The sequence below is a fragment of the Danio rerio genome, chromosome 5 (genome assembly GCF_052040795.2).
Source record: "Danio rerio strain M-AB ecotype USA chromosome 5, GRCz13ab, whole genome shotgun sequence".
Classification (NCBI taxonomy): Eukaryota; Metazoa; Chordata; class Actinopteri; order Cypriniformes; family Danionidae; genus Danio; species Danio rerio.
The window spans coordinates 73,260,350-73,287,763 of record NC_141025.1 but is presented as its reverse complement, the minus strand read 5'-3'; the positions used below and the strand labels follow the sequence as shown (position 1 = coordinate 73,287,763).

The window sequence follows — 27,414 nt, the reverse complement described above, 5'->3', positions numbered from 1 at the left end:
GATTCAGCGCACTCGCACTTCTCAAACGATCCGGGAAACGGGCCAGGGCACGGTACGGATGGCATAGTGCGAGTAGGCCCTCAGTATAGTTTAGGGCCTCCTTTCACGGCTAATACACCATCAATTAGTGGCCCAGTCACTACATGTTGCTGGTGGAGAAAAACCTTTCCTGACTCGCTCCTCCAAAACACCTAAGGCCCCATTTACACTGTCAGGTCTTGATGCCCAATTCCGATTTGTTACCTATATCTGATTTGTTTGCCTGTCTGTTTACACATTGTTTTAATTTTGACCCATATCCAATTCATGCGTTTACACTTTCCATACAATTTACGATGTCGCGCATGCATAAAGGCCAGTTCTAGCATCTGTGCCACACTAGCCACGATGGAAAAAATGGTCTTGTTTTTAGCTCTGCGAAATATGCAAAGTGTAGTATAAGCAGTGAATGGTTTAGTCCAGATTTACCCCCACGCAGTTTATGTAATGGTATGGCCCTGATGTGTGTGTGTGTGTGTGTGTGTGTGTGTGGTTGAAGATGTAGGCTTTGCCTGTGTGCGCACTGGTGTTGGAGAGAATAAAGTTATTCTATGTGTAGCCCGCAGTGCGTGTATTAATAGCGACAAAAAGCAAGCGTTACAACATGAAGTTCGCCCAACTTTAAAATGATTTTGAGGCGGAGGTGGGAAAGGGCCGTCATCGCAGCTTGCGCTTATGGTTTATATGCTTTATGATGTCCTCCACCATTCAGAGGAATTTGTGGGTACGAGAGAGATCTCAGGTCTGGTGGGAGCAAATTGTGCCGACAGACCACTTTCCTCCTCGGTGTTTCCTCTGATGTTGTTTACCGCATCGGCATCTCCACACACGCTCTTCTTTCTGTCATTAAACCGTGGAGAAGCACCACATTGCTGCAAGTTTAATGATGTAAAGAACGGAATGCCTCAATAAATCTGATCTGCCTGTTTACATGACAGTCGTATTGTCACATATCCGATCTATATCTGATTTATTTCCACATATGAAGGAGGCCTGAAACCGATCTCTGAATATCCCAATGCATGCGTTTTTTTCCTGCTTACACGGTCATAGAACAGATCCGATCTGTGTCACATATCAGCAAAAAATCAGAATTGGGTCACATTTAACTGGCAGTGTAAACGGGGCCTTAGTGGCTCAATAATGTTAGGTTCAGGTGACTGTGCAGGCCATGCGAAATGTTCACTTTTAGGTTCATCAAGCCACTCTTTTACCAGTATTGCTGTGTGTATTGCTCATCCTATATTTCACCCATAATGTTGTGTGCATTGCAATATTTTAAGCAAAACTGTGCTATTACTCTGCTAATTAAACCTTCATAGCCTTTCAGTTTCATTGTCCAACCCCTGTATATGCACTTTTTAAGGGTATAGGGAGCAATTTCGGATACAGCTATTGTTATATTTTATAACCACTCTAGCGAATAAACAGAAATGAAGTAGCCAGAATAATATTTGGCTTGACTGTAATTCTTGTCTACGAATTCTGCATTTTCTATCATGCGTGACTGACCGCTCTCCTTGGCAGCGTGGATGATGAGCTGCTCTGTGATGTACTCTCCAGGCGGGTAACAGATCGGGCTGGAGTCGGCGTCGCTCCGGCTGCTATGGTACAGGTGGATCTTGAGAACGGTGGGCTGCTTTGGACAAGGATCCTCGTGGTGGACGTCACCATTCTGGTAATGAGGCTCACAGACAGCTGTCTCCATGTCCATCACAGAGACTCAAGAGATGAGAAATAGAGCAGCAACATTCACCTGATAGAGGAAGAGAATACCAGTAAATCAATGGATGACAGATTATTAATCCAACGGTGTAAGTGACCACTAAATCATTAAATCACTTTAAATAATTGTAGAGCATCAGAGCATGTCACGTGTTTCGGTAGCCTAGGTGACTAAGGCCCCGTTTACACTAATGCGTTTTAGTTTGAAAACGCATAAGTTTTGCTACAGTTACGCCATCCGTCCACACTACACCGGAGTTCTCTAGCGTCGAAAACGGAGCGTTTCGAAACCGCAGGAGAGGCCGTTTTCATTCTGAAACGCTGCTGCTCCGTCTCAGTGTGGATGATGGAAAACGGAGACATCTGAAAACGGAGGCGGGGCTGCAGACATTCGCCTCTCTGATTGGGGCTTTTCCTCAATATTAAGTAGCCTAACACACACAGTTCAGTCCTGCATCTTCTCCGTGTAAGTTCAGACTTCGCAAGTTTGATCAAGGCTGCAGTCTCTTCTCAGTTTGATATGGAAAACAGACTATACCGAGGACACGCGTCAATCTTCAAAGGGAACAGTGTACTTTATAACTTCATTTACATCACCCTGGCTACGTTGTTTCACTTTCTCAACAATAAAATGTCAACATGATTTAAGGAACTGCCTATTTTCATTTTAATGCAGAAATGTTGAGGCGTCGTGCTGCATAATGAGCATCATCTTCACAGTGTGGATATTTATAACAAAACGGAGCCGATAACTGTCTCCTTTCAATTTCAGTGAAAATACGAAACATACCCTTTCTTTTGCTAAATATCAGTTTTAATAATCGATAATGGCCATTATAAAAGTATAACATACAATAAGTTTACACATTATAGGAAATAAAGGCAAGCGATCAGTCAATATACAGAATGTAGGCTACGTGCTTACATTAATCATTAACTTATCTTTGCGCTCAGCCAAAACACGTTACCTGAGAACAAGTAATAGATTCCAATGCCCAAAGTCAGGGAATATGTCGTAAGATAAAGACAACAAGATGAATGAAATATCACGTTTAATAAATATAGTGAGATTAGATCCAACGGGAGATGCTTGATGAGAAGTCCGACTAGCACAGCTCTCATCTGGGTAGATGGGCTGCAGCGCTTGCCAAAGTGTGCTTGTGTGGTCACGTGATGTGCGTTTTTAGCGTTTTGGTGTGGACGGAGGGCAGTTCAGAAATGCTGGGTAAAACGCGAGTGTGGACGCGGATCGTTTTCATTCTAAAACGCCGTTTTAAAACTAAAACGCACTAGTGTAAACGGGGCCTAATAGGTTAATCATGCTAGCGTGAGCGAAGAGAAGACACGTTGCTGTGCGTTTTATGGAAAAAGGAGGCTTAATCCTGCACAATTTATTTAATAGAACCCTTTGGGAAAGCGGAGCGAGGTATGTGAAGTTAATATTTAAGCCACATGAGTTCATTTGTATGTATATGTTAATCGTGAGCTCAAACTGTCTTCATATACTTCATTGTTTCACTTTTATATGTCGCTCTGTACATTATATCTTTATTTGTCATATTATTCTGTATACGAGTTGTTTTTATTGATTTTTGTTGTTTCTTTGTGTAGTTTCACGGTGCTACGCAATGAAAGTTTAATGGCTCTTGTCTTGAGCATAATAAAGAATCAAGCACCCGTCAGAAACTCTCTGTCTCGTTCATGGAAACCAAAGGGCAGCTACAAACGGTAAACAGAAAATCTTATTAGGACAATTATTGAACAAGCCGACAACATAGCGGCAACTCAATGCATTTTGAAAGGAAGATGTGGCCAAGATGATCTACTAATACAAACAGATGATATTTTCAGTTTTTGGGGGTTTACCCAAAACTGAGAGACAAAAGTTGCATCCCAAATGACATACTATAAACTTTGCCCTTACACACTCAACCATGTAGTGTACGAGATACTAACGTTAAATAAATCAAAATATTAATTTAAATGAGTTAAAATATTATACTATAAATGTATAAAAAATAAATATAGTGCTCTCAGCATAAATGAGTACACCCCCTTCGAAAAGTAACATTTTAAACAATATCTCAATAAAAACAAACAATTTCCAAAATGACAAAAAGACTAAGGGTGCTTTCACATCTGTGGTTCGGTTCAGTTGGTCCGGACCAAGGACGACAAATTTTCAGCATTTTCTGCCGGTTTTGGGTCCCTTCCAAACCACACTGATTGCTTTGGTCTGAATTAGTTGAAAAGAACCAAAATACAGTCATGTGACAAAACCCACATCACTCATTGGCCAGATGTTATTGAACGCATTTCCTAAACTGCTTTTTGATTGGTCAAAATTGACGTGCGGAAAAAAAATGCCAATGGAACTCCCGCAAGTAAACACACCGGCAGACACAAAATGTCACTTTTGACTAGGGAGGGATGACTGCCCTGGTCCTCCTAAAAATACAGAGATATGATTTTTTGCCCATATTTTCCCAGCCCTATGTGAACCATCCCATCCCTAAAAAGAATCCATTTTCAGTTCATTAAATGGTTTTGTGATATGTTAAGAATATCAAAAGCAAAAGTATTAGCAGGAGAGCCATCATCATTCCAGAAATACCAATCTAATAACATCCAATACAACGCCTCGATTTAACGACTAGGAACTTTCACTCTGATTACAGGTATCGCTCACAGAGAGGATAAGAGATCAAATAAACTACTGTTCTGTACATTCCCAAACATATAATAATGCAATTAAGGTTGTAAATGTCAAACAACAACGGATATTCAATTGGGTATGCCATGGAAACACATTTACCGAATAAATCCCAGTATGTACATCAAAACAAAAGCCATGTGATTTGGATTATAGGTACAATGATACGGCAATAATAGACAAACCAGTTGACCAACAACATTGCTAAATATCTCAAATGTTGTTTTAGTTCTTCTGAAATCTTCTAGCCAAAGTCCATCAGTGTTTCAGTATTATACCTTCCAGAACTGTCTTGAGAGACTGCAAAAAGCCATGACATGTTCATTGCATTTCATGAGGCGCAAGATGAAATCATGAATGGCCTGAGGCGAGTGTAATAATATTAAGATAATTAAGATTAAGATAATAGCAATTTTTTTTTCTGTGTGAAATTTAGTTCATAATTAACCCAGACTTCCTTCGTTCATCTTCATAGGTCAAATTATGATATTTCAGATGAAATCTAACAGCTTTCTGTTGCTCTGCTAATGTACAGCCCGGATGCCCATGTGTGACATCCTGTTTGAAATAAAGCGTGGGCACATCAAATATATCTCAACTTGTGTACTGAAGATGAACGAAGGTCTCTGGGGTTTAGAATAATCAAGGGAATTTGCTGCCATGCCATGTTTGCAGCAGGCACAGTGTCCCTTGCTAGGTTACTAGTAGGGCTGCACCACATTGGAAGAATCAGATTTTTTTCTGATGTCTTATTTTTCTGCAACAAATATTGCGATTCGAATACAGTTTCACAAGATTTTTTTTAATAGCTATATATTTATTCCATCTATTTGACAATTTTCTGTGTTGTCTAACACTTTTCATGTACTAAAATTGACTTTTGCTTTGTCCTGTTTCTAGTTGATGCATCTAAAAAAGTGTCTTATATCAAGTACAAATGCTGTTTTATTTTGAACTTCACAGGAAATAAATACAAAATTAAAAGTTTTTCTTTAAAACAAGCTAAATTATCTGCCAATGTCGAAAGGAAAATAATCTTGTTTTGGCTTTGAAATGTAGATATTTGGACTAGAAACGAGACAAAAATTCTAAGGAAAACTTTTTTTGTTATTAAGCATGGTTTATACCCGACGCATCCGCTAGTTCGCTTGAGTACACGCAGCGAATTTGACGTCATCATGGTGTTTGCGAGGTTCGCTTTGGGTGCACGCGACATGACTACAGCTGGCGGAACACATGATTTTTTTTTGAGACTCGAGCAAACAGTTCGCCCGGCGCCGTGTTTGATACCAGTTGAATATGAAACACTTTGAAAAGATTTTGTCTGAAACAGTACGACTGTGCAGACATCTTTATGATCCGTGATCATAGAGATAACCAGATGATTAATGATTCTTGGCTAGAAATTATAACAGCAGAGGAATGTTTTTGATAAAAAGTTAGGAAAAACCTGAGGCATAAGATTGTTAAAGCTAAAAGAGACAGTGGCAAAGGTGGAGACCCATGTATACAATTACAGAAATATGTTCTTCCACCATTCATAGGCTTTTCACTGATGTTTGTATTACGATTTTGAATTTAAAATAATGTAATAGTTACAAAACTATAATGAAGGAACACATTATTTCTTTGATGACTGGAAAGGAATCTTTGAACCTTACAATATACTGATGCCCTGTTTTTTAAGGCTTTAATGGTGATAATGGTCAGGAATGTTGGACCATTGCTGCCTTTTTAGCATACGTATAGAACAGAAACTAGCCAGACAGTAATGTGTCAATTGTGGAACGGGCTAAATCTAAAAAAAAAAAAAACATCTGTATTTTTAGTAAGTGTACTTTTTTTGCTTTTATTCTTGCCATAATAAAAAATATCTATTTGTAGAGCAACCCATGTTCTGTTGTGATTAATATTTTAATAAATTTTAATAGGTAAAACTGTCCGAGATATGAATAAAAGCAAGTGAAACTTCAAAGTTTGATTCAAAAAGTCTGGAATGGTTTTAAAAATCCTTATAATCATTAAAATAATTTATTTTAAAAAAAATGTGCTAAAAAATCTGGAACGATATTAATGTGATGTAGTTCCGGAAATGTTCTACTTCTCGGTTTATCCGTCTGACTTTATGGTCAGTTTCTTTTGACCGCCCCCCTGTCGTTTTAATGAATATCACAACGGCGAACGTGGCTAGTATAAAAGCCTTATCCACTTTGTGAGGTGCGTGCGGCAGTCAACACAGGTGCGCGATGTGGCGCCGCGTAAAAGTATAAATCCAGCTTTAAGGTAATTAAATAAAATTAATCTCTATTACACCTCCAAACATCATACTTTTTTGTGCCCAAATATTTTCAACTCTCTGGAAATACTGGCCTTAAAAACACACGCAAATGAGAAACTCACTCTATCATAGTATTGCCACAATACTGGAATATAGAAAGATAGCGTTGATGTGGAATACAGAAAGATACACTCTATGAACAGCGGTGGACTGATTACCTTAACGGCCAATCACAGTCACATCTGTTGAGCATGTGAGAGCAATACACAATCAGTGGTGTTTAAGAATGTGCTTAATTGTTAACGAGAAATGGACGTTTTTAAAATGTCAGTACCTACTGTTACCGAATTCGATACTTTTTGATAACACTACTATAGTTTAGCAGTGACTCTACAAACCATGTGTGTTCTGTAGGTTTTTGATCTACTATAATTCAGACTTAACATTGAAAATCTTGCCATGTGATTATTGCAGATGCGCACACTGTTAAATCGATGCTAAAGCGATATATTGTGCTAGGTAACAGAACTGCGTGATATCATTGCACCTACTGCAGCCATGGTACAGCGGCAAAGTTCCTTCATTATTATGACAGAAAAGAAGAATAGTTCCTAGCCATAACAATCTAGAAAAAAATAGCAACTTTTCATTTTACATCAGTCTTAATACATGATGTAACTATAAAAAGAGTCCAACTTTAAATAGGAAAATTATGCTAATGGTCTAATCCGATTCAATGATTTATGCCAAGCTAAGCTAAAATTGCTCCCGCTAGACCTGCAGATTAGCTGAATGGATTGAAAAACCTCTTCAACATGTGGGTGACCTGGGCAAGGAAAAAGTGAAGTGTCCCAATAAAATCAAAATTCCTCAAGTTTTTATAGGGTTGATGGTTTTAACAAAAGGACCAAAAACAAATCTAAAAGGCTTTGTGAACATTGCAATCCCATATCATACAGAACATGAGGAACTGCATTATAGTAAGACACAGGGGCTGTCATCACTGCTGCAGTCTGCTATGGCAACATAAAAAAGTACACAAAGGCCAACAGAAGATTATGAAATGTTCTCCAAGAAAACGAAATGTCATTCTTTCAACTAAACTGGCCCTAGAGTTCTTTATTTTACAGCGCAATACAACAAGGCCTTGACCAATTGATCATATTTTACAAGATTCTGATTGACATCACACAAACAGACGTTGACTTTAACCTAAACCGCGCTCAATGTGACTGCAGAATTGTGCTATTGCACTGCACATGAACCTTGATTGTGTTTATTTATTATAATAAACGGAGTCATACTGTTTGCACAGTCGCATGCATTCAGATTCCCCTCGTGCCCTTTCTATATTTAGGAATCCTCTGTGGGATGAAGGCACCGCAACAACACATTCGTACATGGAAGGTAGAAAAAAAATAATAAAAGGGCTTCATGGTGTCAGCGAAACCAGGCATAGCGAACCCTTCGATAACACTTGTCGTGACTGAAACAACAGTATACTCGGTCACACTTTACAAAAAGGTTCATTAGTTAATGTTAATTAATGCATTTACTAACATGAACAAACAATGAACAATACATTTACTACTGTATTTGTTCATGCTAGTTAACGTTAGTTAATGAAAACACAGTTGTTCATTGTTAGTTCATGTTAACTCATGGTGCATTAACTAATGTTAACAAGCATGGACTTGAATGTTAATAATGCATTAGTAAATGTTCAATTATGAATAATAAATGCTGTACATGTGTTGTTCATGATGAGTTCATGTTAGTAAATGCATTAACTAATGAACCTTACTGTAAAGTGTTACCGTATACTCAAAGCCTGTCAGACCGAAATCCTCTCAAACAACACTTTAAAAAATGACTCCATTTAAACTACTCATTTAAAATGAGCTGGATTAACATATTTTTTTAGTTATTTTGGGACTGCTTAATTGTTTTAAGTTCAACTAACTTCAATTTGTAAAAACAATCAAGTTAATCTATCTGGTTGGGAAGACATGAAGGATCTGTGAAACCCAGCATATTTTACATTAAAGCTACTAATCTGTATAAAAAATAAATCAATAAATAAATCACTGTAAAAAATCCACACCAGTCATTCATGTTGACCCAAATCAAATCAATTAAGTTAATTTAACAAATTTAGGTGGATTGAACATAGAACAATTAAGTGGTTTCAAAAAAAAAAAAAACTCTACAATTGTGTCATTTGTACTGTGGCCGGGAAGTGCAAAACAACATTACAAAGTGTAAAACACTTTTACAAAGCTTGAGACAAATTTACATTTTGAAAAACATTTTTACCTATCATCAGACACAATTACATAGGAAAAACTATTTTACCAAGGACGAAACAAATTTACATTTTAGAAAAAAATTAACGAGACGCAAAACACTTTTACAAATCCCGAAACAAATTTACAATTACAGATTCCTTATGGAAAGGGAATGTACCACGCACCGGGAGTGACGCGGGGGAAAGTTGTTGTTCTTGATGACAGCGGTAAATTTGTGCTGTGGAGTACGTGGCGTGAACAAAGTTTATGGTGACCAAAACAACATTACAAAGTGTAAAACACTTTTACAAAGCTCGAGACAAATGTACATTTTGAAAAATATTTTTACCTATCATCAGACACAATTACATAGGAAAAACAATTTTAGCAAGGACGAAACAAATTTACATTTTAGAAAAATGTATTATTAATAAAGTCATACATTTCAGCTCATTTTAAATAAGTATAGTTTGAACAAGCAGGAAGACTTTATGGAGTGAATATCAGTCGCTAATTTGCACACTACTTGACAAAGTACGCCTAACCAAGTTTTAGGAACAAAAAATAATGATTTGACTTCTAATAGATTATTTGGTATCAGAAGTGGCTTATATAAGAGGTAAAGGCCTCTAGATGATGCTTATTAGACCAAAACAAAATATGATCTTGCCTTGATTTTGAATAATTTATAATTAGGACAGTAAAGTCTGACTTTGCCCAGACAAAAGTCTTGTCATTTAACAGAAATAATGTACAGTAGAAAATAAAGTCATTGCAATCAATAATGAATATTGTGTATGACTCCCATGAGCTTGGACAACTGCATCCATACATCTCTGCAATGACTCAAATCACTTATTAATAAAGTCATCTGGAGTGTCAAAGAAAGCGTTCCTGCAGGACTCCCAGAGCTCATCAAGACTCTTTGGATTCATCTTCAATGCCTCCATCTTACCCCAGACCTTCTCAATAAGGTTCATATCTGGTGAATGAACTGGCCAATTCTAGAGCACCTTGACCTTTTTTGCTTTCAAGAACTGATGTGGAGGCTGAAGTATGAGAAGGAGTGCTATCCTGCTGAAGAATTTGCCCTCTCCTGTGGTTTGTAATGCAATGGGCAGCACACATGTCTTGATACCACAGGATGTTGATGTTGCCATCCATTCTGCACATCTCTTGCACACCCCCATCCTGAATGTAACCTCAAACCATGATTTTTCCTTCATCAAACTTGACTGATTTCTCTGAAAATCTTAGGCAGGGCTCAACAATAAGGACTGTCCGGTGGCCCAGGGCCAGCGTGAGAGACACTTGGGACAGTAGACTGGATCATTACTGGCCCGATTGGGACAGTGCTGCCTTGTCACTAACATTTAATTTGTCTTTCACTATTTGTCAGTTGCGTGCATTTTAAGTTTGTGCTTTTAAATCTTTAAATGCTACCTTCTCTGTAATGTAGTAAACAACATATTGCTTTCCGATTCGTCTTATCTGATTGATTTGACCATGCTATTTTTTCTTTGCAACCTGGTAACAACCGGTACAGCGTAGAAACAGCAACATGGCGGCAACATCAAATTAAAAGGCTAAACGAAAATGTCTGTCTCTAACGTGTTGGAAGTAGACATTTACGTGGAAACAACACGACAAAATAAAAGTGAAGTGATGTTATGCATAGTTTGCCGTCAGTTTGACAAGTCAGCCACCTTTTGTTAAATAATTTCAAACTGCAATAAAATGCCTCCACATTTTCCATACTGCTCTTTTTGTGTTGTTACGTTTCACGTATGTTTTGTAGTATTTTTTGTTGTTTTCTGCTTGTGCGCTCTTCTCTCTCTCTCTCTCTTTCTCTCTCTTGTTGTGGTCCTATCCTGTTTCAGGTGTGCTACCATTGGTCGGGTGAGCTGTCATTCACCTTCGTCACTAAATCGGCGCGCCAATAAGGATCGGGTCCGCGCAGTATAAAACCGGTGCGCTTGCGCTGTTCAGGAGGAGCGCTTGGCCTGCCAATCTCCTCACTTGTGTCGGCCGGACTGTTTGTTTGATTGATCCGCTTGATTTGTTTGCGAGTGCTATTTTCTAGTTTTCTCCCTGTTTATCCTGATTTATCAGTTAAACTTGTGCTGCTCTTGTTAATGTTTAGTGAGATTTTGAACGATCTTTATGAGAATTGGATTACCTGAGATCTTGTTTTGCTAATGGCTAACAGTGTGTACTTTACGAGAATTCTAGCATTTCGAGCAGCTTAGTAAAATTTTGTATTAGTTAGTTTTTGGAGGCGTTGCCACATGTGTACTTGTGTTTGGAAGTTAAGAAGTTTAGTTAAGCTACGTGCTGAAGATTACGGTTTTGTTTCTACAATTTTCTTTGTTCAGTCAGTTTAGTGGGTTGGGGTTTAGTTAGTTCGTTTTGTTATATTTATTTCTTTGTTTTGGCAACACTCCTATTTTTCTTTAGTTAATTCAATTATTTAAAAATTACATTTATCTTCCATCTTACATTCATTGTTTGAAATTATCCATTAATAAATACTTTTTTGTTTCACTTATCAAGCATATGCGTCTTCTCCTCATTCACCCAGCATCAATAGACTCACTGATTGTTACGCATCATCCCTTTAATTATTTAACATCATAAACACGTAACAGTGTGCATAACACTTATATTTACAATTGTTTTTTAAGTATTGAAATTCTAGATTTACAGACTTTATTTTTGACACATTATTTAAAATATGTGGTTTAAAAAAAGCTATTAACTTCCCTTTTTTTAGGAGGGGCCAGTGAAAATTTTGGCAGGGCAAGTAAAAATCTAAACCACTTGCCCGATCGGACCAGTAGAAAAAATCCTTAGCGTTGAACCCTGTTAGGTCTATGCAGGTTTCTATAGGTCTTCAACTGAGGATTCATTATTAAAATCAACCAAATAATCAACTAAGTCAAGTAATTTTTGTTGCTCTTACAACTGGGATCGACAAGACTTTTGTCAGGTAGTGTACACTGTAAAAAAGAAATGCTGGGTTCTGCACAATTCCTTCAAGTCGTCCCAACACAAATCAATTTACTTCACATAATTGTTTTACAAATGTAGTTAGACTGAACATGAATCAAGAGATTTAAGAATTGTGTTGATTCAGCTCATTTTAAACAAGTAGTTTTGATCGTTTGTGTTGTAAATGTTACAAACAAATATCACAAGGGCTTGGCTTCAAATTATACGCTCTGTGGTCTTTTCTCTATCTTCTGAACTTGATCAATATACAGACATCTCATGTACAAACAGCACAAGTCAATGGCCATGTCTGAAAGCGCAATCAGCAGACTTGTTGCTCCATCAGGCAACGACTTTGCAGGCATTTGCGCACGCAGACACCTTACAAAACTGATTGCGTAGAGTACAATACATTACTAACTTCTCTCTAGATATGACAAACTTACTGAACTGATCTAACACACAAGATTTTGAAATATCATGAGCAGTGAACTATCCATCATCACTGCTATTAGAAACTGATCAAATGAAGGCATCTCTGTAGACAGGATGTGAAGCGATATTTGGATTCGGACGTGCTGTTTTAGAGGAAGCCTTTTTAAGTTTTCTGGCACAGTGTTAGAAAGCCTGAAAAACACTTGCACTTTTACAAAACTCAAGAACTTTGACTCTAGAAGTGCACAAAAAGATGTAGAGAACAGAAACTGCGAAGAAGCAAAGACCATGGTGATTAAATGCAGCAGAAAACAGAAGTGAGTGTGCTTGACTTCCTGTGGAGATTTGCTTTTTTTTTTTTTAAATGAAACATTACCTTTTCTGCTAGCTAACCACACAACACGTGCTTTATTCCGACCATGACCGTTTTTAACTTTTATGGTTAAGATGAAAAGGCTGATTTGAGCTGACGGAGGTTTAACAGAGTTACTTTGGAACTGCATGCATATGTTTTGTTTTTCCACATAAACATACATATGGGGGATTCATAGAGCTGCTTGATTAGGGGAAAAATCATAATCACGATTATTTTGGTCATAATTGTAATTACGATTATTCAAAATGATTATCAGTTCAAGATGAATTTATTAGCGCTCCTGAGAATTTTTCTTTTTTTTTTTTTTAAATAAATATATCCCAAATGATGTTTGACAGATTCAGGATTTTTTCACAGCATATCCTATAATATTTTTTCTTCCGGAGAAAGTGTTATTTGTTTTATTTTAGCTAGAATAAAAGCAGGTTTAAATATTTTGAAACCTAATTTAAGGTCAATATTATTAGCCCCTTTAAGCAACATGTTTTTGATTGTCTGCAGAAGAAACTACTGTTATACAATGACTTGCCTAATTACCCTAATTAAATCGCACTTTGAATCTGAATGCTTGCATTTTGAAAAATATGTAGTAAAATGTTAGCAAAGATAAAAGAAATCAGTTCTTAGAGAGGAGTTATTAAAACTATTATGTTTAGAAATACTTCAATAAATGATGAGCATCCCGTGCTGCAAAAGCTATATTGCAGGACATGCTTTTAGTCATATTCATGTGAAACTGAGCTTTGCAGAGCAACAAATGTGTATAACCAGGGGCGCAACTGCACATTTGCTGATGGGTATGCGGCTTCAACTTTTGCGCGCCCCCCTTCAATCCAACTATATTTTATAACAGGCAAGTGATAAAATGTGGAAAATATTTCCATCAATAAATTAAAGATATTTTTTCATAAAGATATCAATATGCTTAAAAAAAACAGTTTCGCAGTTCTGAACACAACTGAAATAGTTTGAAGTATAGTAAAATGTATAATTACATTAAGCATGTTAAGTAGCAAAGAAATGCATCTCATACCACCCCAAATTTCTTCTCAATTTAATTTTCACTTACTAAATGATTATAGCACCTTGACTAGCCTTGCTTTTGGACTTTTTGTACTACATTTGTCAAAACAAAATGATAGACATGGGAGTCCTAAAGGGCAAAAGAACATTGCAATTACTTCAATTAATTCAGACTGAGGCAGAAGGTCTGTCTTTGCAAGAACAATTGACTGAAACTGCTAAAAGTGAAATAAAAAAGACTGTCAAATGTTTAGTGTAAAAAACCCAGAAACAAACAGTGTGAAATGTTCCATTTAATTGAAATGTTATAACTTTGTTTGTAGCTAAAATAAAATAGTTTTGAGCTAAGAAGTTACCAAAAGGTCTGATGAATCAATATGATACATAATAAATTCATAAAAACATGTATATGGTATAAAAATGGGGGGAGGGGTGGAATGATTTTTTAATGTAATAAAATACAATATTATACACGTATAAAATGCTAAATAAACTTTTTGTAACAAAAAATATATACATTATTTGAAACTTTTAATATGGATAATTTCAAAAATAGTTTTCGCACAATGGCGCCCCCCCATGTGTGGCACCCCTATGCACTGCATATACTGCATACCCCCTTTTTGCGCCACTGTGTATAACTGGAGAGGGGGCGGTATATGATGTAATAATCGTTTATCTCAATGAATGGTTTTCATAATCGTTAGAAGCCAAAATCGAAACCGAATTTTCGATTAATTGCACAGGCCTAGTGATTCACAAAAAAACCTGGTTTAAAAATGTCTAAAATATGTTTGTTTTCTTTCAGATATTAAAAACAAAGTCTGGAGCATTTGTCTAAATTAATTTAAAGGCTTTGATGTATTATTTACCACCTTTTTGAACAGAATTTCCTAAATAAGTCATAAGAAAATATCATTACCACAACATTCTGCAAAATCAGCTGTTAAAAAAGCAAATTCGCCTTGATATTGAAAAAAATCATTAACAGTATATTAGAACTGCACAATATATCGTTTCAACATCGATAATGCAATCTGCGCATCCGCAAAAGTCACATTGCAAAGATATGCAATGTCCAGTCTGAATTATATTCAACCAAGAGCTACAGATTTGTATTTAACCACTGTATTTTAATGGACTTTATATGATTTATGGAAAAAAAAAGAACATTTCATACTTAGAATTTATGTCTCGTTTCTAGTCCAAATATCTCAATTTCATTGCGAAAAGATTATTTAACAAAACAAGCTAAATCTTTTAATTTTCACTTATTTCTTCTGACGGTGAAAACTAAACAGTATTTTTACTTGGTCGAAGATTTTTGTTTTTGATATTTAGACTAGAAACAAAGCAAAGAGCTTAAACCCACCAAGAGGCAACACTCTATTGCGATTTGGGAAAGATGCTGCTAGAGCAGGGGTCACCAATCTCTGTCCTGGAGGGCCGGTGTCCCTGCAGGGTTTAGCTCCAACTTGCTTCAACACATCTGTCTGGATGTTTCAAGTATTCCTAGTAAGACCTTGACTAGCTGGTTAAGGTGTGTTTGATTAGGGTTGGATCTAAAATACGCAGGACACCAGCCCTCCAGGAACAAGTTTGGTGACCACTGAGCTAGAGTCACGCTGCGGCCATATTGGAATGAAAATTCAATGGAAATTGAAAATTTAATTTTCAATAAAAATTCAATAAAAATGAATGAATGCATGTGTAATAAAGGCATTTTGTTTCAATTCAGCTAATAGTATTGGCTAGATTCACAAAGAAATTAATAAAAATATTCATATTCCGAAGGGGGTGCACTTATTTATGCTGAGCACTAAATAGATGTATAAAGGCTTTCCTGGCTTAAAATAAGGCAGAGCTGGTATCCCTATCTTTTTTTGCTACATGAAAAACCCATTTTGCATTATTCTAGAAATCTTAAGTAAAACATTATCTTTTTTGCAAAACACATATACAAACTTTCAGTAAAACAAACTGCCACATTAGTATGGTCTTTGTTTTGTTGCATTTTACTACATTTTAGATTCAGATTTACTGTATTTTTAAAAATGGCAAAATATTAAGCAAGACATTACAGTTACACCATTTCTTTTTTTAATGCACTGGCCAATTTTGAGATAAGGTTTTCTTTCAGATGAATGCAAACTTTAAAAGAAACTTTGACTTTTTATGCAGTTCTGCTTGTACCTGATAGCCTAAAACTTATTGAAAGACATGCAATTTTTGACCATTATCACCACATGAGGGATTTTTAGCATTGACCGACACGGTCAACAGTAGCTTTAGAGCCTCAAAACAAGTCGGTCAGACTAAAAAGCTTTTTCACATTCACAAATCTCACCATAAAACGATCCAAATCAACTCTAATGGTAAATAAAGATGTAGAGAAAAGAATTTCAGTAAAGAAGCAAAGATGACTTCTGTTGCTGTATCTAAAAATGTAAAACGGTTCATACGGTTTTATATTGTAATTAACTGAGAGATTTTTTTATTTTCTATTTTTTATTTGGATTTTTAGTCTCCATTGGTACTGAAGTCGGCACTTTCGACATTCCTAAATACTTTACTGTCATGACACGGATAAAAAAACCTCTCAAATGCCGAGTCAGCCTGTTTAAAAACAGATGAGTGAAAATATATCTTATATATAACTTATTTTAAGCCTCAAACTCAATCACTAGCAAGCAAAATCTAACAGTTTGCTAAAACTAGACATTATTTAATCGCCTCTGTGTAACATTTGATTGCATACAGTATGTGAGTGATTTACAAGGTTAACGCATGTAAACTGTATCAATTTTTACAAAACTAAATTATCTATACTAAGATTTTACCAGAGGCATTGTTAATATAAAATATTCTTTTTAATAATTCATTTCTAAAACATGATTTACTTTATTATTTCTTTTGGAAATAATAACTCTTGAGATGTCAAATAAAGTTATGATATTTAAGATAATTTATGCTAATGAGTGTGTATTTTAATGATGGATAATTTATGCATTTAAAAAACTAGGGTATACAAAACATTTGACGATGTACTGTGATTATCAAATGGGGAAAGTATGGTAAAACAGAGTTTACCCTCTTGTTTTTACCCTATTTAAATGAGGTGTCTTGCCTTATAAACATAATACACTAAACAAGGAATACTTATTTAGGCCTCAAATAAAATATTACTGGATAAAATTGTTTTAGGAGACAACATCAGTTTTAAACAACAGATTTGAATTAAAACATTAAAAAGAAGTACAGAAATATATCGAGATATTCTTTACCATAAGTTAACACACAAATTAGTTATGAGTGGGCCCACACAGAATCCGTGCACACAGAAATCCGCAGAATATTATTGAGTTTATGTATTTACTTGGATAAATGTGTGTAAATTTATATTTATTCAGTTTTTAAATTAATTTTACTAATATTATTGTGATATAATAATAATAATAACAGTAAAAGTAATATGTTCATATGATTTATTTACAATACAGTTTGTAAAGTAATATTTTCTGTCTTTTAGTTGATATATTATATGAGAGACTCGCTTTGGATCTAATTGGATTTGCATTGTAAACTTTAAATAAAAGTTACAAATTTATTATTTTTAATTGTATTTATATATTAGGTTTTTAGTTATGATACTTCTAAAATGGTTCCGCATAAATTCACAGATTTTTTACAAAAATTTTCCGCAGAAATAGCCAAAAATGTCTGCAGATTCTGTCTGGCCCTAGTTATGAGACATATTTGTATTACAGTTTTTATTAAAGTTACGTAAAACATTTATGTTAGCTCAGGTCCACAAAACAGCTGACGAGTTTTGAATTGACCAACGTTAAAATTTACAAATTAAGAATTTACAATAGAATTAAATAACTAGGGCTGGGCAATGTGGCAAAAATGCAATCTTGATAATTATTTTCCATATTTGACGATTACGATGTATATTTCGATATAATTTGTTAATGCTTTCCAGATTTAAAAAAGTGCCCCAACAATGACTGAAGCCACAAAAATAAACGGGCCAATTAAATAGCATAACATATTTTGATTTTAGGCCGATAAATTTTCGGTAGCCAAAAATTCAGTACATCTCTACTATGAACACACCTAGATTCCCATTGTAGCACATTTCTGCTGTGTGATTGGCTCATTGATCAATATAGAGTAAAAAAAAAAAACGTCCCAGAGCTTATCATTGTTATTGACAAAATTATCGCGATTTGATACAATATCATTCATCGGCCCAGCTCTATAAATAACCCATATTCAAGATGGTATACCTAAAATGATACCTACCTGTCAAAGAAACAAAATTTTATTAAAAAAGGATCAAAAGATCATTCCAAAAATAGGGTGCTAAACACAACAAAGTGTGACAAATTTCATTTATCAGTAAGACTGTGAAAATTGAGTTTAACTGACTTATTTTCCAGACGCGCCATTAGTTGAAGAAATGTGAATGTGAACCTGAATGTGAATATTGAGTTAAAGTTCGTTTTATATTCCCAAATTCATTCAGTGACAACTTGTGACTTGCTCCTTATATTTACCATAGCACGTTGAATATTCGGTGAGGAATCAGTTGTAAGCAGTGGTGGAAAGAGTACTGAAATGCATACTCGAGTAGAAGTACCATTACTACATAAAATATAGTGCAAGAAATGTTAAAACATCTGTTGTGAACATTACTCAAAGAATGAGTAAAAAGCAACCCTTTTAAAAGTAATCAAGAGTACTGAGTAGTACACAGGGAAAGATAGATGCGTTTACACGTAATTTGTGCGTGTGTGTGTGAGTGTGTAAACGTAAAATTCTATAGTGCATTTAGTTATTGTTTAAGGCCATTGCTGTCATCATACAGTAAACATCCGTCACCATCTCATTAGTGACATCCAGTCTAAATCAGGGCTGCCCAAACTCGCTCCTGGAGGGCTGGTGTACTGCATAGTTTAGTTCCAACCCCAATTAGACACACCTGAGCTAGCTAATTAAGCTCTTACTAGATATGCAAGAAACTTCCTGGCAGCTGTGTTGAGGCAAGTTAGAGCTAAACTCTACAGGACACTGGCCCTCCAGAACCTAGTTTGGACACCCCTGGTCTTAATAGTCCCTGGGTCAATGCGTGTAAAGTATTTCCATGGGCACTTTTAATGCTTTCCAACACTTTGCTGCATGTTTTAAGGTACTTAGTTTATTTTCTATGTGTGATTTTGATTGGACAGGAAATCGCATGATTTTTCTAATCCCCATAGACTGAACAAAATACATATAAAGTAGTGGCTGCAGGTTGAAGGAAAGTAGTGAAGTAAAAGTACAGATACTGCACTAAAAATTTACACAAGGTAAAGTAAAAGTGTTTAAAACTACTTCCTAAACTACAATTCCAGGGAAAAAACTAATCAACTGACTAATATGGTTTCACTATTGAGAATTTCCAAATAACATTTTTGTAAAACTATATTATTAAGGAGAAAGTCTGAACGTGTGAATATAAAACCAACTTTACCTCATTGAGTGAGGTAAAGCTGGCTTTATAGTCACAATCGTTCAGTGACAAAATGTGGCTTGCTTCCTATGGTTTACCATGGTACTTTAAATATTCGGTGAGATATCACATGAAAGTATGACTTGAAAACAACATTACCACTATTTAATCGACAGTAAACAATGTACTTTGATAGTCATTGACTGCTAATATAATTTAATATTTAGAATTTGCAATATGTTTGTGAAATTATATTATTAAGGAGAAAGTCTGAATGTGTGAATATATAACCAACTTTACTTCAGTAACGTGAGTGAGGTAAAGCTGGTTTTATTGACGTTATTCTAAAATGCGGAAGTGCGCCTCTTTTCGCGATTGTCTTAGAACTTCCGATTCAGTCGCCTATGGGAGAAATGACTAGGAATAATAAACGGCAGAAAACGGTCAAACTACTTGCTCTACAAACAAATGTATGCATGCCTATACAGACCAAGTAGAATAATATAATAAGAAAATATCAAATTGCAACGAGCAGTTTTTAACGTCAAAAAATGAATGGAAGTGAATGAGACCGGAAGTCTCGAGCCAAAAAGATTCAAATGGCAGCGCCCGCTCGTCGGCGAAGAATAAGGTGAATATTCACACATTTGTTCAGTGACAACTTGTGACTAGGCATGAGGCGATAACTCGCGCTTTGGAAGAGTCAAGTTTTTAAAACCGCCAGCATTTTCTGCTATACCGTTCCTACAGTATATGCAGGATATTTTATTTACTATTTTGTTTTCGTTTTTTAGGACAACAGTATCGTATCTCCAGTAGAAATTATATCCAAGATGCCGTTTTAAAGTTTTCTTAAATTAAAATCTATTGTGTTCAAAGGAGAAAAAAAAAAGTTTAGTTTTTTCCCCAGACATTTAAAAATAATATTTTAGAGAAGTGATTACAATACCGTCAAACCGTGATATTTTTATCCAAGGTTATCATACTGTCAGAATTTTATACCAGCCCATGCCTAATTGTGACTTGCTCCCAATATGGTTTACCATGGTACTTGGAATATTCAGACTGAAATCACAAGCAAGTATGACTTTAAAACCACATTAGCACTATTTAATCGACAGTAAACAATGTACTTTGATAGTCATTGACTGCTAACAAAATTTCATTATTTAGAATTAGCAATATTTTTGTGAAATTATATTATTAAGGTGAAAGTCTGAATAGAAAACCAACTTTTCATCAGTAACGTGAGTGAGGTAAAGCTGGCTTTATATTCACACATTTGTTCAGTGACAACTTGTGACTCGCTCAATATATGGTTTACCATGGTACAATGAATATTAGGTGAGAAATCACATGTAAATATCGCTTTAAAACAACATTAGCACAATTTAATTGACTGTAAACAAAGTAATATACAAGTAACATAATTTAATATTTAGAATTTGCAATATGTCTGTGAAAATATATTAATAAGGAGAAAGTCTGAACGTGTAAATATAAAACCAACTTTACCTCAGTAATGTGAATTACGACAGAGGTGAAATGAGTACGGCTGGCATTTCCTTCAGGTTACAGAATAGTGTAATACTCGGTTAATTTTTCTGCGATCAGAATAGACAGATTGTTCGTGTGCCAAACTAGCTGTACAGTTACATAAAAATTATGAATTATACATGACAGCACGAACTGAATCAAATCTACAACATTAGCGCATGACATGACACCGTGCAACAGGTATGACATAGTATTCCAAATATAAAAAATAAATGACATTTGCATATGAAAATTAACTGCTAGAAAGACAAACACTTACTTGCTTGTTTGGGGTTGCTGAGCTAGCGAGCGCTGCTAGCCAACTCGCTCGATCATCGACGCACTTGAAACTTCAAATATCCGAGCCAAACAGTCATTCAATCCATATCTGAGGCTTTAACTCCGAATGTTTTGAGGCTCTGTTTCACTTACGTGAGGGTCGATCATTTGTCCATCTCGTTAATTGTCGTAACATTTGACTTGCTAAGATGTTTGGGGTCAAGTTTAGACCGAAGGCTAACTGCGCGTTAGCAAGCGCTGCTGCTAGTTACTTGCTCTTTAATTACAAAACATGACCAAAAGAGCTTCGCAACCAGGCGTGCTGTGTTAACTCGAAACGACCACACAGTCGACGATATACTTCCTTAAATCAAGCCACCAGTTGGATATGTTATGGACGGGATCAGCACTGGAGTGACAGCTAGCGCGCATGCTAACTCACCCGACGCGACAGCCAGGAGCAGGTCATGCTTTAACAAACCACATCTGTGTTTGTCTTTAAACGACGGTTGTTTTGTCTGCCCGTCCGAAAAGAGACTATTGAAGAGCAGCTTTTACTTCCACGCAGATAGCCTGTGTCTTCCTGTGGTCTCAGACGGAGGTAGCGCCCTGTGGTTACTGCAGTTGACACGCCACGGTGGAGGTGTCTCAATTCCTGGAGTGCTGCCTACAGAGACAGCGAGCATAGGTTGAGCTAATTAGCTTATAACCCTCACTTAAAAACTAATCAGAATCGCTGTCAGATTTAACTGAACATTCCGTTTGTTCAGTCTTAATAATTAAGTTTCCAATAAAGGCCTTTGCCTTGGGTTTTAGCAATACACATACATAATGTCATTGAGGTAAAGTTTTATATTCGCACATTGTTTACCATGGTACTTTGACTATTCTGCCTGAAATCACATGTAAATATGACTTTAAAACAACATTACCACTATTTAATTGACTGTGAACAATGTTGTACTTCGATGCTTGTTGGCTGCTGATATGATTCGCCTATTCAGAATTTGCAATTAATACTTTACTGAGATTATATTATTATTAATTATTAATAAAGTCGGAATGTGCGAATATAAAACCAACTTTACCGCAATCAGAATGTCTATGTGACCCTGGACCTCAAAACTTATGTCTTATGTTATGTCTGACAGGTACAGTATATAGCCAAAAGTACATTGTATTGGTTAAAATGATCTCTTTTATGCGAAAAAAAATAATTGGAATATTAAGTAAACATCATGTTCTATGAGGATTTTCTGTAAATTTCCTATACTAAATACACTCACTGGCCGCTTTATTAGGTACACATTACTAGTACTGGGTTGGACCTTCTTTTGCCCTCTGAACTGCCTTGATACTTTGTGGCATAGATTCAATAAGCTCAATATTTTGCTTGCGTTCAAAAAAAAAAAAAAACAAAGAAAATTTTAGTTGATATTTTGTAGGTTGTAATTTATTTTTGCAATATTTTTCTTGAATTTAATTGTATTATCTTTCCATTTCTAAATATTTTTGGTGATTTAAAAATATTATTTTAATAAATATATCTGTTTAATAAATCTGTTTTGTTTAAATGCACCAAAATACATTGCCTATATTCACTGAGAAATGGATACAAATATTCATTTTTAAAAATGGGGAGCACTCAATTATGCTGAGCACTGCGTGTATTAGAAAATATACAACAAATTGGTGCAAAAAAATATTTACAAACATATGATTCATATACACTGTTGGGTAAAGTTATTAAGAGTCATAGATTACAATATTGAGTCATTTTTAAAGTAACTAAATATACTAAATGTTACATATTTGCTTTTAAAGGAAAGTGATATGAAAGTATGCATCATGTTGTTTTGCATTGAGATTGTAATTGTAACTTTACTTAAAACTTAAACACAATACAAAAAAAGTGTGTGTTTTAATTAATTTTAAATATAAATAAATAATAGAAATACATTATAATATATATTTGAATAGAAATGCAGATTAGAATGTGTGTTTTAATTAGGAATTTTAATAAGTGTGAAAAGGACTTGTCATTTAGTGTGAAGAACATTTAACTGATCACCAGAACATTCTTCACTGTAGGATTCTTCAAAGATGCCAATAAAGAGCCTTTATTCTTAAGAGAGAGTAACAGTAGTGACCCTGTGCTATATAACCTTCATCAGAATGCAATTAATGATTAACTCCAGACCCTCGCAGCACTGATCCTTTTTAGATTGTTCGGGCATTTTGTATTTGGCCATTTGGAAATGTTTTTGTGGCTGAGTGACTTAGTTAAATAATAGCAAGGAAGTGAAAGTAAGGATGGTGGACTTGACCTTCAAATCGACGCTCTCTGTTTGACCTCTCGGTTTGGTTTTAGGTGAAAGCAAAGCGTGTTTGCTATACACACGCTTCACTGCATATTCAAACTCATGCTGCGCTTCTAGGTCCTTTATTTTTCCTTTTTTCAATTCGTCAAAATGTCAGAGTCCATACCTAAACACCAAACAATCTGTTGAATACATCAACAGTAGGTGTGCGACGAGATGCCTACTCCACGAGACGAGGTGAGACACAAGATTGGGTTCATGAGAACGAGACGAGACAAATTTTTATACTATTTTTAAGAAATCTTCAATGATTTGAATGGAAAATAGTCTTTTATTCAACAACAAAAAAATCACACGATACAAAAATATTTAGGTGCTTTTTTAAATCAATTATGTAATGAATGGTAGTTTACTTCTATTTTAATTAATTCTATGGGGACATGCAAGCACTGTAAAATATTTGCTAATATATGACCGGAAAAAGTGACGCAGTGGCGCAGTAGGTAGTGCTGTCGCCTCACAGCAAGAAGGTTGCTGGGTCCCTGGTTCGAACCTCAGTTGCCATTTCTGTGTGGAGTTTGCATGTTCTCCCTGCGTTCGTGTGGGTTTTCTCCGGGTGCTCCGGTTTCCCCCATAGTCCAAAGACATGTGGTACAGGTGAATTGGGTAGGCTAAATTGTCCGTAGTGTGTGTGTGTGTGGATGTTTCCCAGAGATGGGTTGCAGCTGGAAGGGCATTCGCTGCGTAAATACGATAAGTTGGCGGTTCATTCTGCTGTGGCGACCCCAGATTAATAAAGGAATTAAGTGGAAAAAAAAAGAATGAATGATTTAATTATTTGGGTTTTATCAAAATCTGGTTCAGTTCCAACACATAAACAAATGACCCAATACTGTAGTTTTCAGTTATGGTAAATATACTACTACAGTACATCACAGTTTTTTGTAATAATACTAGCTACTTAACTGTTTCCCAGAGATGGGTTGCGGCTGGAAGGGCATCCGCTGCGTAAAAAACTTGCTGGATGAGTTGGCGGTTCATTCCGCTGTGGCGACCCAGGATAAAGAAAGGGACTAAGCCGACAAGAAAATGATTGAATGAATGAATGAATACTTACTTAACTGGTGGTTAATTTCGCTGTGGCGGCCCCTGATTAATAAGGGACAAAGCCAAAGGAAAATTAATGAATGAATAAACTTACTTAAGTTGCATTAATTAACAAACACCGTAAAAATGCAGACTTCCACACAATTCATTCATGTTGTCTCAACACAAATCAATATTATTTAGGTAATTGGTTCGACAAATTTAAGTGGGTTGAATATAAAACAATTAAGTTGACCTCAAAGAAACATCCCAAGAATTGTGTTGTTTCAGCTCATTTTAAATAAGTAGTTTGAAAAAGCAGAACTGTGTATATATAAATGTAAAGCTGTAAAAATGCTGGATTCCACACAATCAATTTGTGTTGTAACAACATGACGAAATTAAGTTAACTTATTAGTTTTACTAAATTTAAGTGGATTAATAATAAAACAATTAAGCTGTCCCCAAAAACCTTGAGAATTGTGTTTGAGCTCATTTTAAATAAGCAGTTTGAACAAACAGCAATGTAATTTTTTGAGTGGTGTTGTAAATACACACAGTGCTTTACTAGAATTCAGCAGTATATTAGAGTACTATTTACATTCATTACTGTAATATTGTTTTCATGTGTGTTTTAACTGACTTTAACTTATAGTAAAGTGTGACAAACAAAACAAATGATCTTCAAAATCATTCATTCATTCTCCTTCGGTTTAGTCCCTTATTTATCAAGGGTCGCCACAGCAGAATGCGCCGCCATTTTATCCAGCATATGTTTTAAGCAGCAGCGGATGCCCTTCCACTTGCAACCCAGTACTGGGAAACATCCACACGCACTCATTCACACACATACTACTGCCAATCTAGTTCATTCAACTCACCCATATCACATGTCTTTGGACTGTGGGGAAAACCAAAGCACCCCGAGGAGGAAACCCACGCGAACACAAAGTCCACACAGAAATGTCAACTGACCCAGCTCAGCTGGGACTCGAACCAGCGACGTTCTTGCTCTGAGGCGACAATGCTAACCATTGAGAAAGCCACCGTACTTGTGGGTGTACTTGAATGACTTAACGCAGCACGATGAGTTCACTTTCAGTCACTAGAGGGAGACAGTTTCCTCTGTAACGCCCCAAAAAACGCATCAAGTCTTTGGAAATAGATATTATATATAGATTTAATGTATATAAACTACGTAAATTTGTACGTCTACATTCGTAAATAATGACTCATATTAAAACCAAATCTACAGACAGCCTGATATCCAAGTGCTGTGGAGTTGTGTGTAGAAATGCCAGGAAAAAAAGAAACAGTTAACATATGAGGTCCTGAGGAGAAACTTTCTTCTTGATTTATTCCTCAGACAGGACTCTATTATATTGCTGTCTTCGGGGTTACTGTAGTGCAGCGTCTGACATCATGATCAGTGTTGCCTTTTCCTGGGGAAATCCGTCACAAACACGGCGGGAACAGGAAAACATTCACAGGAGGAGGAGGTGAGATTTTAGACTGAGGTAGTTGGTTAGCTAAACATTCCAGCATGCTTGAGACATGCTCCCTATATTGTGTATGGTAACATTAGCACTATTTAATTGCATATGAACAATGTTCTACTTTGATAGTCATTGCTGCTAATATGATTTCACTATTTTGAATTTGCAACGTCTGAATGTGTGAATAAAAAACAACTTTACCTCACTTATCAACTTGTGACATACTCCCTATTGTTTACCTTGGTGCTTTGAATATTCGGTCTGAAATCAAATGCAAGTTTGTCTTCAAAACAACATTAGTACTGTTTACAGTAATTGAAGTGAACACTGCTGTACTTTGATGGTCATTGGGTGCTAATAAGATTTCACTTGAATTTGCATAGTCTGAACTTGTGAAATCTATCTATCTATCTATCTATCTATCTATCTATCTATCTATCTATCTATCTATCTATCTATCTGTCTGTCTGTCTGTCTGTCTGTCTGTCTGTCTGTCTGTCTGTCTGTCTGTCTGTCTGTCTGTCTGTCTGTCTGTCTGTCTGTCTGTCTGTCTGTCTGTCTATATAATTTGGTATGCTGATATTGCAGAGAAAGTAACTTACATTAATATTGGAATATATTGGAGGAAACCATTAAAATTAATTTATTCTTTCTTTTGTTCTTTCTTTCTTTCATTCATTCTTTCTTTCATTCATTAATTTTCTTTGGCTTAGTCCCTTTATTCATAAGGGGTCTCCACAGCGGAATGAACCGCCAACTTATCCAGCGGATTCCCTTCCAGCTGCAACCCATCACTGAGAAACTCCTTCTTTTATTTGTTCTTCATTTCATTTGTTTGTTTGTTCTTCATTCATTTCTTCTTTTGTTCCTTTTAGGTAATTTGTTAGTCTTTTTCTTTTATTCTTTCTTTTTTAGTTTTTTCTTTCGATCATTCTTTCGTTCATTCCTTCCCTCTTTTGCTTTCTTAGTTCTTTCTTTCGTTTATTTGTTCTTTCTTTCGTTCATTCTTTCATTCATTTTTTTGTTCATTTCCTTTGCTTGTTCTTTCTTTCGTTCCTTCTTTCATTTGTTCTTTCTTTCATTCTTGTTCTTTCTTTTATTCATTTGTTTGTACTTTCTTTCATTCGTTCTTTTGTTCTTTATTTGTCTTTTCTTGTTTGTTCTTTCTTTCTTTCATTCCTTCTTTCATTCTTTTTTCATTCAGTTGTTTGTTCTATTTCATTTGTTCTATTGTCATTTATTTCAACTATTTCATTTGTTGTTTCTTTCTTTCATTCTCTCTTTTGTTAATTTCATTCATTCTTTCATCCATTCCTTTCGTTCTTTCTTAC

The 27,414-nt window shown here is 35.6% G+C and overlaps 1 protein-coding gene across 5 annotated transcripts in view; it reads right to left on the bottom strand.

Annotated features, from left to right (window-relative positions):
- jak2b (Janus kinase 2b) overlaps nt 1-21,860 on the bottom strand; it is a 78,546-nt gene extending 56,686 nt beyond the window's left edge. For 3 of the 5 annotated variants that reach the window (XR_015489927.1, XR_015489928.1, XR_015489929.1), the window contains exons 1-2: nt 21,182-21,860; nt 1,552-1,795 (exon numbers count right to left, since the gene is read on the bottom strand). Coding sequence is in view for 2 of the 5 variants with exons in the window: in NM_131087.1 (NP_571162.1) it covers nt 1,552-1,753 (202 nt within the window). In the remaining 3 variants the exon portion in view is untranslated. 5 annotated transcript variants of the gene reach the window in all.
- Between the last annotated feature and the right edge of the window lie 5,554 nt (nt 21,861-27,414).